This window comes from Rhamphochromis sp. 'chilingali' (assembly GCF_963969265.1).
Source record: "Rhamphochromis sp. 'chilingali' genome assembly, chromosome: 11".
NCBI lineage: Eukaryota > Metazoa > Chordata > Actinopteri > Cichliformes > Cichlidae > Rhamphochromis > Rhamphochromis sp. 'chilingali'.
The window spans coordinates 3,252,728-3,264,966 of NC_137938.1; the positions used below are offsets into that span (position 1 = coordinate 3,252,728).

Sequence of the window (12,239 nt, forward strand, 5' to 3'; positions counted from 1 at the left end):
GACCTCACACACACAAGACGACAAGCCAGCATGTGGTGAGTAGTCCTGAGGCAGAGGTCTTTTATCAGAGCATTTGCAGCCGGAGCCCCCGGGCCTGCCTGAGGACACGAGACCGGCTGAGTCTGGGACTTCTTTTAAATATCTTCTTAAAAGGTACTTTTATCAGACAGATGAATGATTTTATTTTACTTGAGGTTATTTTCGCCTGGATTGGTTTGATCTGTCTTAACATCTTCAGATTCTGTGAGCGTGCTTAAGCTATAGATTATAAAATGATCAGATCAAGGCATAAAACCTGTCACTGTTCTGACAGACAGCAAACACAACAGCAAACGCTAGTAAATAAATATAAAAATGATGCCTTCTGGAAACTGTCCAGCCTGAACCGCCTGCTGCTAAATACTCTCCAGGAGAAGGGCAATGCATCTCAAATGGCTCTATTGTCTTCCCCGAATGAACTCAGCGTTTCTGTCTTCCTTCTGTGAACAGACACAAGCACACACACTCACTGTGCTCGTGCTGGATGATGTGCTGCGCCATGCGAATCGTTTTCACCGAGAGCATCACCCAGCCGATCCTCACCTGCGCTGACGATCAGCTCCCAGACCGACTCCCTCTGTGCCACATGCCGAGCTGTGTATCTGACCTCTGCCCCAGTTCCCCGATCAATCTCAGGTCACGAAGCATTAGAGCGCTTGAAGATTAGTCACTACAGCCCTCACAGCAGATCAATGAAACCAAGAAGAGCACATTCACAAGGAGGCTCGCGCTGTTTATCTTAGCACTTGGCTCAAATGAGTCATCATCACCATCACACATTATTTGTTATTAAAGCCAGCAGGAGCCGCTCACTCAGGGGCCAGCATCTTCATCGCTGTCTGTGTCTAATTCATAGCGCTGCTTTGAAGCTAAGCTAGGCTGTGGATCGCTTTTTGATCATTTTTCTATTATCACTGTAACAACGTCGAGCTTAGAATAAGGCGCCGTTTTACTTCATAAAACCATTAACGCTGACACTGTTCAGAGAACTGCAGTCAGCTTTCTAACTTGTGCTCAGTCAAAACTGTGACACAAACACAAGACTGTTCAGAAACATATTTGGCAGTGAAGTTACAGCTGGGTGACCAACTTCCTCCATGTTGGCCCTTACAGTAAAAGGAAATGCTAGCTGCACAGTTTGATGTGTGCCACGGATCACATTAACTAGTCTTAACAAGTCGTTTGGGGAGCTGGTCAGATCACCGCAGACAGTTTAGAAGGTGAACACAGAAATGCCAAAAAGCAGCACTTTTTTAATGGCCACACAGTCAAATACCTGTGGTTTAACAGCACTGCTGAGAAAACAGTGGTTGGCCGTGACCTTTGGAAACACCTTCCAGAGCCTCAAACTTTGATTTTGTATCATTCTGAATAAAAAGTTGTGATATTTTTGTAGAGCTGGGCAGAACATAAACGAGTAAATAAATAACTGCAATCACGGGCATAACTTCATGGCTATTACAAATGTTAGGCAAATATGTTTATGGTTTGTGTGTCTGTGTGCTTCATGTGTCTGACAGAAAGAGAAGAAGACACCCAACGTATCGGAATACTGAAATGCTATCGCTCTTAAAACCCCTGTATTAGTCTGGCCCAACATCGCCAGCTTTAACCAGCATTCCCAACCCTGGTCCAAAACACCCATGACTGACATGTAATCAGCCAATAAATGTCCACCCCTCCCTCCTCACATGGCAAGCAGCTTTAGGCTTCCTAACTGGACATCACTAACCAGTGGGTGACATCTTGATGGCTACACACATACTTAGCTAGTCTGCAGGTATCTGCTGATGGTTTCTAATGTTAGCTGATAATGGGAGGATTTAGTTGGCAGGCTTCACATTCACAGGCACCACTGACAATACTGGGTAACGACTTGTGACTGACACACAATAAGCCCATTTCTGATAATTCTTCCTCACTCTAATGACGACCACTTAATGTTCCACCTGACCGTAACTTTTGGATTCACCTGTTCATCGCATATTGGAATCAAACCTTTGAATGCATCTTTTTCATTCATTACAAACATTCAATACTGAAGACTCAACAGTAACACCAGAGGAACAGTTTGTAACATCAATGCAGCTCAATTAATGTCATCATTTATTATTATTAGGGCAAATTATTGCTCCTGTCACTTATAATTCAAAGATAACTGCGTAGCGGCTTTACCAAGACAGATGTGGGCATTTATTTGAGTCTTGCTTCTAGAGCGACTGCAAAAGTAACCAAACAAACATGTTTTATTTGAGCTTCACATTCACTTAAACCTGCTCCACGTTTAGTCTGATCATTTTTCTTGGAAGGAGCTGACCTCTGGTTTTCGTTAATCTTGTAAAGTTTCGATGAGGTAACGAACACGGTGTGTGTTCATCGCCTCTGCGATCATTTGACTCTCCCTCGGATTGAGGAGCACCTTGGCATAACGCTAACTGGCCCATATCAGTTATGCTTCGTGTAGTACCAGCTGACTGTAATACTACGTTTCTAGCGATCAATGAACCCTGTTTGATTACCACTGCCCCCCGTCCTAACCTCTCCGCTGTACCCTGCTGTAAACAGCCGTGCGTCAGCGTCACCGCAGCAGCGGAGCGGCTCTGCGCTCTTACCTCCGAACAGATGAGGCGAAAGGTGTGCTGGTAATGATCCAATCAACAGCCGGGGAACTTCTTGCCCTCCGCCCGAGCGCTCCCTGTCCGCCGCCTCCTCTGGGCTGCTGCCGCCGGACTCCGGGGAGCTGTAGCCCCCGCCGCTGTTGGGAATGTTAATGCCAGAGTGGGGTCTTAAACTCGAGCCCCCAACAGACCTGGCCCTGGCTCCGATCTGCTGGCTGGTGCTGGGTCCGGAGGCTCCGGACGCACCGTGGTACCTCGCCCCCCGGGCGGCAGTCCTGCCAGCGCTGCTGCCGGACGTGCTGGAGGGCAGGTCCGAGCCGGAGTAGGCTCTGGTCCGTCCGTTAGCAGCTGGGTTAGCAGTGGGGCTGCTCTGCTTTGCCCCCATGTTAACCTCTGATTCGGCTATGAAATATTAACGAGGCGCTGTGCGAGCTCGCTGCGGGACAGTACGCCAGATTCCCGCCCGAGGCAGATGGCTTTACAGGACACAGGTCCTGGAAGAAGAGAAAAGCACACCAAACTCCGCGTCGCTACGATACCATCGAGAATCGACAACTGCCAGTTGGTGAAAAGTTAAAGCGGCCGCGCGTGACCAAAGCTGGGGATGTGCGGAAAAGTTTAGCAGACGTCACCATTGTATTCCGTCAGTAACGGTTCTAGAGGCTGAGCTGCAGGTGAGAACGTGGGTCCTTCCTTGTGCGCTGAGCCGCTCCTGGTGACCCGCTGTGCTCCGGCCGCTGGGTCGTCCTCAGTACCCCCTCCGCCATGGCTCCCGAGCCGCGTGAAGCAGTGAAGAGTGGCGCTCCTCACACCCCCCTGCCTCACAACACATTGCTCAGTAGAAGGAAGTGATGGAGGAGAAAGTCCTGCACTGAACCGTTTTAGCGGCGGCGGCAAGGAGACTTGCTGCGCAGGCTAGCTGCCAAGCTAGGCAGGCTCACGGGGACTTCCGCCCAGAAGTTTCAAAATAAAGCCTCTGCCGAGTTTAACTCCCCACTGCACATCACAGAGGCACCAGGCACCAAAGCCTCTTTAGCAGTAGTTTAATGTTATTAAATAGCCACAAAGTGGCAATTTATGCATTTAAATAAGTAAGCACAAATAATAATATACATTTCAGGTATCTCAAATAAAAGTACTTCTTATTCAGAATCACACAAGTTATGTTATAATGACTGATTAGTTAATGTAAAACTCTAATGTTGATTTTACATGCTGTATGTACTTCTGAGTAGCGTTATCTGTAACACTATAGACTGAGTGTATCAAAAAGAATCATCCGATTTCAAGAGGTGCTTACATACAGAACTTACAACGTCCGCAAGCGCTCGATGTATCCCCCTCTGGACACACAGCATATGTCCAAACTTAGAACTTTTGAGAACATGTCAGGAGTCACTGCAGCCACCGCTGTTGTTATGCTACCTACCGGCAACCACGTGAAACTCACAGATCCCCTCTTTCTCAAAGAACATATTTAGATTCATCAGTGGAATTAAAGTTATATTTCACAACTGGTCCTTTCCATCCTCATCTCTTGGTTTGGGGCAAACTAACAGGAACTCACTAGAAGCAGAGAATCCTGAAGTTCATCAGAGATGACGGCAGATGATGGCATTTTTTCAGAGATAGAGTCAGAGTGCAACAAAATGAGAGTTTTGCCTACTTTTGTAACCTGCTTAAATGGGCATGTGGCACGTGTCAGTGATATAGCAGTTTTTTTAAAGTGACCCCTTTGGGGTTAACATATTCTTATTCAAATGAAAGTTTAGATAATGCTTAAAACAGGTTTGTTTCTAGAAAAACTGCAAGAGTAACCAATACCCCCAGGTTTTATCCAAGCTTTGTATTTATTTTTAAGTATTTACTTTGAAGATGAACACTAATAGAGTGATACTTGGAAAAAAAATAAAACAAATATTTCTGCTTGAAATGTTACTTTCCTCATTATCTATTTCCAAGTTTCTTATGTTTATGACTCAGTAATTCAGTTAAATAAGCCAGGGTTGTATTTTATTAGACTGAATTCCAGACAAAGACATGAATTTTGATATGTGGCAAGTTGAAGCGTTTACTGTTTATTTCACACTGAGCCTTGTTTTCACACCAAACAACTCATCTTCATGTCATTTGCAATGTGTGCTATAATGCAGAGAAAGTAAAATATGTGACGTAGCTCTAAAGCATATACTCGCCTTTCCAGCACGTCACACATAAAGCCTGAAAGACCCTTAAATTACATTACATTACAATCTAGTTAGTAACATACAACATATTAAGCACACATTTAATGTGAATATAGTGTTGCCTTCTGTAAGAGTCATGTACACTCTGCACTTACAGTTTCACATCACATAATGAAATTGTTGTGATTTCTGCCTGATGCCTGACCCTTCATTGATCCTGGATGAAGGGGCGTAGCTGCCTTTTGTGTCAGGTGTGCACTAGGCCTGATCAGATTCACCCAACTAGATCACTGGGACTCCATAATCTGGTTTTAGAACTGAAGAATCCTCTTCAATGAGAGGTGAAATGTGTTCACAAGTGAAAGGAAGCCCGGTTTACAACATTCAGAAAATAAGTGCTACAGTTTTGGTGAGTGAAATTCTAGAATTTTACTGGCCGGTTACTTAAGCTGCATCCACATTGGAAGTGATGAGACACTTGGTGGTTCTTTGTGTCCGGGGATGGGCGTCCAGGTACACACCGGCTCACTCCTTGGCGGCCACTTATCGGGGCCTGGAGCCTGGGGCTCGCTCGGGCCACTTCGGAGGTGGGGTGCCCCCGGCCCATCGGCCTGGGGCTCGGTCACTCAGGCACGGCTGGCTGCCGGCGGAGCTCACGGGCGCGTCACTGCAACTCCCCCTGGCTTCTGCTCCGCGGCTGCTGAGTGAGCCCTCATCTGGGGCTCTCCTCAGCTCTTTCTGGGACAGTGGCGCGGCTGCCCCTCTGTTGGTCTTCCTTGGTCTCTTGTGTTCTGGGGGCCTCTGGATGTCTGGAGTTTTGATCTCCTCCATACCTGCTTCATGCCCTGGAGGACGGGGCTGTGGCCCCCCCACATCTGTTGATCTTATGTGCTGCACAATAATGTTTAACATTTAGTATTTACTGTCATATTCCCATATATCATTGTGATGTTGTTTATTCTATTACTCTTGTTCTCTTCTGCTTGCTTTCTTTTTTCTTTCTCAGCAGGTGATCCAGGTGATCGATATATGCATTTTTTTTTCTGCCCATTCTGTTGGTTTTTGTCTTTTGCCCTTCTCCCCCGTCCCTCTTCTCAGCTGTTTCTCTTTCCCTCTTTCTTTCTCCCCTGCTTTCCTCCAGTCAAGTCTGTCCCATGTTCAGTAAGTGAAAATAAAATAAACAATAAAAGGTGAATCAAATGGACCATTACGGCAAGGCTGGGATGGTCAATTTGGTAAAGTAAATCCGTTGGGCATCTTTCTTTGCCTTTAGACAACAATTCTGATGCAAAAGAGCCAAACGGGACAGGCAAAACAAAAAAAAAAAAAGGAAGTGATGAGACAATAAAAATAAAAGCTTCAGCAAAATAACTGCAGGTAAAGGGAATAAAGTGGCACCAAAGAAGCCAACTTTTCCCAGCTTTCAGGTGTGTGATTGAAGCAACTACGAATGAGGGTGACATACACCGCTGATCGACATATGACCTGGTAGTAAATACATTAGAAGGTTACCTAGGCAACCGGAGCCTGGGAACTCTGTAAGCGACTGAGGGATGTGTGTCTGTGTGAGGCGTCCACACAGGTTTTGGGTGCAGCTTGTGAACTAAGATTGGCAGTGTTAAATAAACTTAGTTTGGTACCCTATTGTCTAAACAGGGTCACAGCAGTCACACGACATGCTGTCAGCCAAACCATGAATGATAATGATTTCAAATCTAGAGGTCACAGTCATGTGAGTGATGTCATGGTGGCTACATTGATCTTTTGTCCCACATGATTTCACCTGCAGACTTTAAAAGACGTGACCTTGTGAAATCATGACAGGGAACCCATTCCTCTTTTGATGTGACTGTGTGTTAGACAATTTTACCTGTTTTATTGTTGTAATTTTGAATGTGGATGTTAGTGTTTATGTTGTATCACTGACTTCTCCTGAGGCTTTTTCATCGTGGCCTTTCTCAGCTTCCACAGCTGACCGGGAGTGGCATTTTGGCACAGCACACAGACACATACCAGTGAAATTAGATGCAAGGAGCAGGACACTATACAGCATCCTCTAAATAACCACGAAGGATCTCTGTTGGGTGGTTGATGGAAAAAACGGTTGTTGTTTGAGTCTCTTTCTATTGTAGGGTCTTTGTCTTATAGTACAAAGTGCCTTGAGGTGACTGATGTTGTAAATTCGGAGGTTATAGTTCTATGAGAGTATAACTGTTAGTGTGTGTGTAGATAAAATTGAAATACACTGCTAAAAAATCACAACAACAAAAAAGAAGGGGACACTTGAATAATCTTAGCTTTTAGTTTGATTTTGAATCCGGCCCTAAAGGGACTGAAGCTCATCTGATGTGTGATTTAACTGTTTTTTTTCTAGCAGTATATACTCAGTCTCAGGTAATTCTACCTGGATACACTATTTGCAGTTCTTCTGGCTAGTTTGAATGAAATAATATTGATTGTACTTACTTTGAGTTATCAGTATTTTTTTGCCTGGATATTAAGAAGTAAAGTGGTGCATCTTTGATTTTCCTAAGCAGAGAACATTTATCTAATGGCAGGTGCAAAGACTAAAAGTTCATGTTTGACTTAATGTGGCTAAGCTGTGCTCATTATTTCCCTTTGTGTGTTTGCTAGAAACACGCCTAAGCTGAGACTCATGTAGTGATTAAAATGCATTTTTACTATAATTTCAAGCTAATTTGACAAATCCCTTCTGCACATGCCAAATAAAAAAGTCAGAAGCTATAAGGCGTTCTTCTTTTATTATTGCTGTTGTTGTTGTGATCGTTATTTCTAAGGTTATTTTACATGTTTAAATGTTCTTAAGAAAAGTTAACTTATCAAATTCTAAAGACATATTTGCAGCATTATTATACAGTGTGCAAGTCTGCCCAATATACTACAGTATGTGATGTTGTGCATGTGTGCTATCTGCTGAGCTATCAGCTGTCAATTAAAGAGATTAAATCAGCCAGCTGAGACTGAATCTTCTGCTTTAGTGAAATAATACAGCACACACGTCATAGCAGTGTCATCTTTGCTTAAGACTTTATGTATTAGTCGGTACATGTACTAAACATTTCCCATATTACAGTGTAGACAGTCACACGACACTATGACACTTCCACAGAATAAGAACTACAGAACTGTTTATTCTGTTCAGCCTAGGCATAACACACGGAAGTGGTGCTTTTATTTTGAAAACCAATGAGCTTGTTTTGGGTCTGACGGCGTAAACAAAAGAAGGCTTTAATAAATTCAGGACTAACACGTCGGGCGACGTCAGCAGCAGCGCAGCAACGTCATTAACAACCTGAGAGTGTCGTGGTACATTTATGGTCTTCCTTGTGAATCCCTCGCTCACGTTTGCAGCAGCATGCAGGTGGTGTTTGCCACTGAGACGCTTTTTCTGTAATTAGCTTGCTTCATGTCCGCCCTCACAGCTCTCACTGTACAGATACAATTAGACTGTGGTCATAGCGCAGAAACAGTCGTGTGTCATACAATTTAAGTTATTTGCCAGGAATTACCTGCAGATGTTCAGGAACGTAAACCTGCGGAAGCAAAGTGAAAACACAAAGATTCAAGAGCAGGCAGATATATAAGTTCATACAGGCTCCTTTAAAAATGCAGTAGACTATTTATTATTTACATTCAAATAATTTATAGCACAGGAGTGTCAAACACATGACCCACAGGCTAAAGAAATGAACAAAAACACTTCTGTTCCTGGTGTGGTCAAGCTAGCATTACTACAGTGGAGTAAGTTTGTTTTTTGTACTTCTTGATTTTAATAGTTTGAATCACAAAAATGAAAACAGAAATAAAATGAATACCATACACTCTTACATTGTGCTTGCACAGATTAAGCTGGGCTGTACAGTGAGTTTGATACTCTTGGTTTAAAGGAACCTTCAGGTTATTTTGACATGGCAGTAGATATGGTGGCTCTTGGTCTTGCTGAATTTTGCACCGAGAAAGCAATCAGTCCCTCTGTTTCATTTCAGATCAACCCTGCGAACCTTAAAAGCCACGCTGAATGGAAACAAACCAGAATTATCTGTTGACTTCCTGTCTTTGAGATGATTGGTGATCAGGGTGCATGCATGCAACAGTGTTTTGGATAAAACTACATTCTGTTTGTTGACATTTGATTCGGCGCCGGACGTTAACATTTACCACGAATGACTAAGTGTAGTTCGTTCAAGCTGCATGGTGACATGATCGTGTGATGGTAAGTGATGTTGGCTCATTGCAGGAAGGTCGGCCGGGGTCCTTCTGTGTGGCGTTTCCATTTTCTCCTCTTGGGTTCTCTGGCTTCATCACAATTCAAAGACATATGTGTTCGGCTAGTTGGTGCTAGTATGGCTGTGGGTGTGAGTGGTTGTCTCTGTGTGTTCGCCCTGAGACAGTCTGGGAACCTGTTCAGGGTGTACCCTGCCACGCTCCCTGTTACAGCTGTCAGGATTGTGGATGGTCGTGTTTATATTGTGACACTTTGTTCTCTTCAGCCTGTTTCTTCATGGCGTTTCTCAGCTTCCGTGCAGAACTGACAGCGCACAGACACATACCAGTGACATTAGAGCAGGAAGGAGAGGAATGGCACAAACTATACATCCTCTAAACAACCATAAAGGATCTCTGTTGGGTGGTCGATGGAAAAAAGGTTGTTGTTTGGCAGTGTATAGTTCTATTGCACTATAACTGACTGTGTGTAGATAAAATTGAAATGAATTGAAACATGCTGTTAAGACACCAAAAAAAGGGAATGATCTTAACTTTGACTTTTCATATGATTTTGATTCCAGACAGTTGATTCTGGTTTCCACTGAAATGGAGCAACAAATGTTGAGTCTCGGGTAATTCTACCAGGATACAGCGTTTGCAGTTGTTCTGATTGGTTTCAGTTGAACTGAAAGCAGAAGAGCTGTGCAAAGATTCGACTTCCCTTCAAGTGCTTGTTTTGTGTGGTTAACAGTGCTGCGGTTTGTTTTCGAGAGACCTAAACCACCAAATGAATGTAAATGTAATGGTGGCGAGTGCATCTTCTGAAAACACATTAGGGGCGATTTGTTGAGGTTTTCTGAAAGCCTCGAGTGTCGAATATGCTTCTGCCCACAACAGCGGTCTCTTTATGCACAGAGCATGGAAGGTGAGTCATGTTTTCAACCTCAACCGCATTAATCCTCTTAATCAATAGGCCGGACCGACGGTTGATCAGTGGCCACAGCATCCATCTCCACCTGCATAATGAAGAGGAGGATGAGGAAGTGTAGCAGCCATGCAGCAAATTGCCGTAATGGGATTGTTTCCATAAACTTTCAAGGTGGTAGTATTATTGTGCTCCAAGCTAAACGTGTTAAAAATGTTATGGATCAAGCATGCCTATGCACATATGCACACCATGTTCCATTTATGAATCACACTCCATATAGAAATATGCACACGTGGATTACATCCCATTCTTTACCTGATAATGCACCAGATTAATGTTGATGCACACTGCAGTGATGCATTATGTGGTACTGTACAAATTAGACTGTATATAGAAGGTGGGTGTCGCTTATGTAAAGCTAAATTGGAAGTGTGTTAAACCTGCAGTATTTCTATTGGCCAGCATGGTTGTAGAGGGATGTACAGCCCTCAGTTCTCTGGATCTATGACCTCAGAAATACTTTGCTGATGAGTTCAGGGGTTCAAGTCTTGGTGATTAAACCTTAAAATTGATTTTACAGGATAAAGCGAGTTGTATTTAGAGGTGGACACAGCTGTGGACCGATGGTGATTTTTCGTTTTTATGGGCCAATGTTTTTGTTTTGGTATAAACAATGAAAGGTGGTGGATTGGCCAATTGGTCGTGATCGACATGGGATGCACCCTCCCTCTTGCTTGGGCAATGCTCTGAAAGCTGTCGTATCACAGACAAACAGAAGAAGAAAACGAGGTGAAAAGGAACAGTTTGTCCCGGACTTCAACTAGAATGGAAAAAGACACAAAGCTGGAGTTATTCTCTGTCTTTGCTGCACAGCTGCCTCTTCTCCTCTCATTCTCTGCCCCTTCCCTCTCCTGTTGCTACTCAATCATGAAACTGATCAGTGATCAGCTGATCGGCTTTTCTCTCTTGTTTGTTTATCGCCCACTTTGTGCCAGAAAGAGGAAACCAGCTGATGTCGCGCTAAACAACAGCAGCAGGTTTGATCAGCTGTTGTTAGAATTTATTTAATATTAATTTCTAGTATCAGCTGATGTTTGCTGGAGCCACAGCTGTAAAGCTGCTGGTCATGATGCTGGTTTGGATATGTGGTGAGAGGGAAACATGAAGATGAAACCAGGAGATGTCCTTACTGAACCATCAGAGCTGAACAGGTGATGGAGAAACAGGTTTACCTTTTAGGTGACATGAATGAGTTGAAGGGAAGTTATGAACTGTTTCTGAGAGACAAATAACACCAGGATCCTTTTTTAGGTAGCTGACAGCTGGTAACTGTGCAGGGGCGGGTCTAGCAAATATATCAAATATTATCTGAAACTTAAAACCAAAGTGTTTATCTGTAAAATGTGTAAAATGTATAGAAATCATACATATACCAACAAGACTGTACATCACTGTCACAACAGTGTTTGTTATCATTCAAAGGCTTTATGGCTTTAATACCTGGTGGGCCGGTCTCTGGTCAAAATGCCCGGGCCGATGTTTTGTCCCAGTGCAGCCCTGGAGGTGGGTCTACCTTCAGATTAAGAAAGTTGCTGCTGTATCATCGTTCCTGGTTTCTAACCACCAAAATGTCAAAGGACTCAACTCAAGGCTTCCTCACGAAAGTTATTTTGTAACTGAAGGCATGAAACAGCATGTGTGATCACCTGTACCACTGATAGACTAGTTACAAAGTCTAGGCTTCAATAAAAACACTTGTTGGAATATTGAGACCATCACATTTTTGCTTTATCAGTGGACTAATTGGCTAATTTTCTCTTTCAGTGATTTTAACAGGTGCAAATACAAATGGCAATGCAATGGAAGGACTGCTACCAGTAGGGAAGTTTCTGGAAAAGAGTTTTCCTTGAAAGAATGGTTGAAAACCTCCATCCTTTCTCATTTTAGAATGAGTCAGGGTCTGGTTTGCACTCCCAAAGGACACTTTTACATCGGACCAGACAAACAGGATACAAAGCTGTTGTGTAAACAGGTTTCTTTCAGTGTATAAAGTGACAATAAGCAGTATTTCAGCCTGACCTTTTCCAAGAAAACAACAATAGAGGTGGAAGGTTTCAGGATTCCAATAATGGCTGTATTGTGTTAAAACTGCCGTTTTTTATTTGGTTCTTATTATGCAGAAACAGAAAATTCTCAAGAGTTCACAAACTTTTAGGGTAGAATGTGTCACGTTGGTACAGT

General features: G+C 43.5%; 1 protein-coding gene across 1 annotated transcript in view; it reads right to left on the bottom strand.

The window, feature by feature from the left end:
• Positions 1-3,062, bottom strand: part of znrf2b (zinc and ring finger 2b) — a 52,623-nt gene extending 49,561 nt beyond the window's left edge. Inside the window, exon 1 of the mRNA XM_080895774.1 lies at positions 2,652-3,062. Coding sequence (XP_080751900.1) covers positions 2,652-3,042 — 391 coding nt within the window. The 5' untranslated portion in view covers positions 3,043-3,062. The remainder of the gene's footprint in view (positions 1-2,651) is intronic.
• Between the last annotated feature and the right edge of the window lie 9,177 nt (positions 3,063-12,239).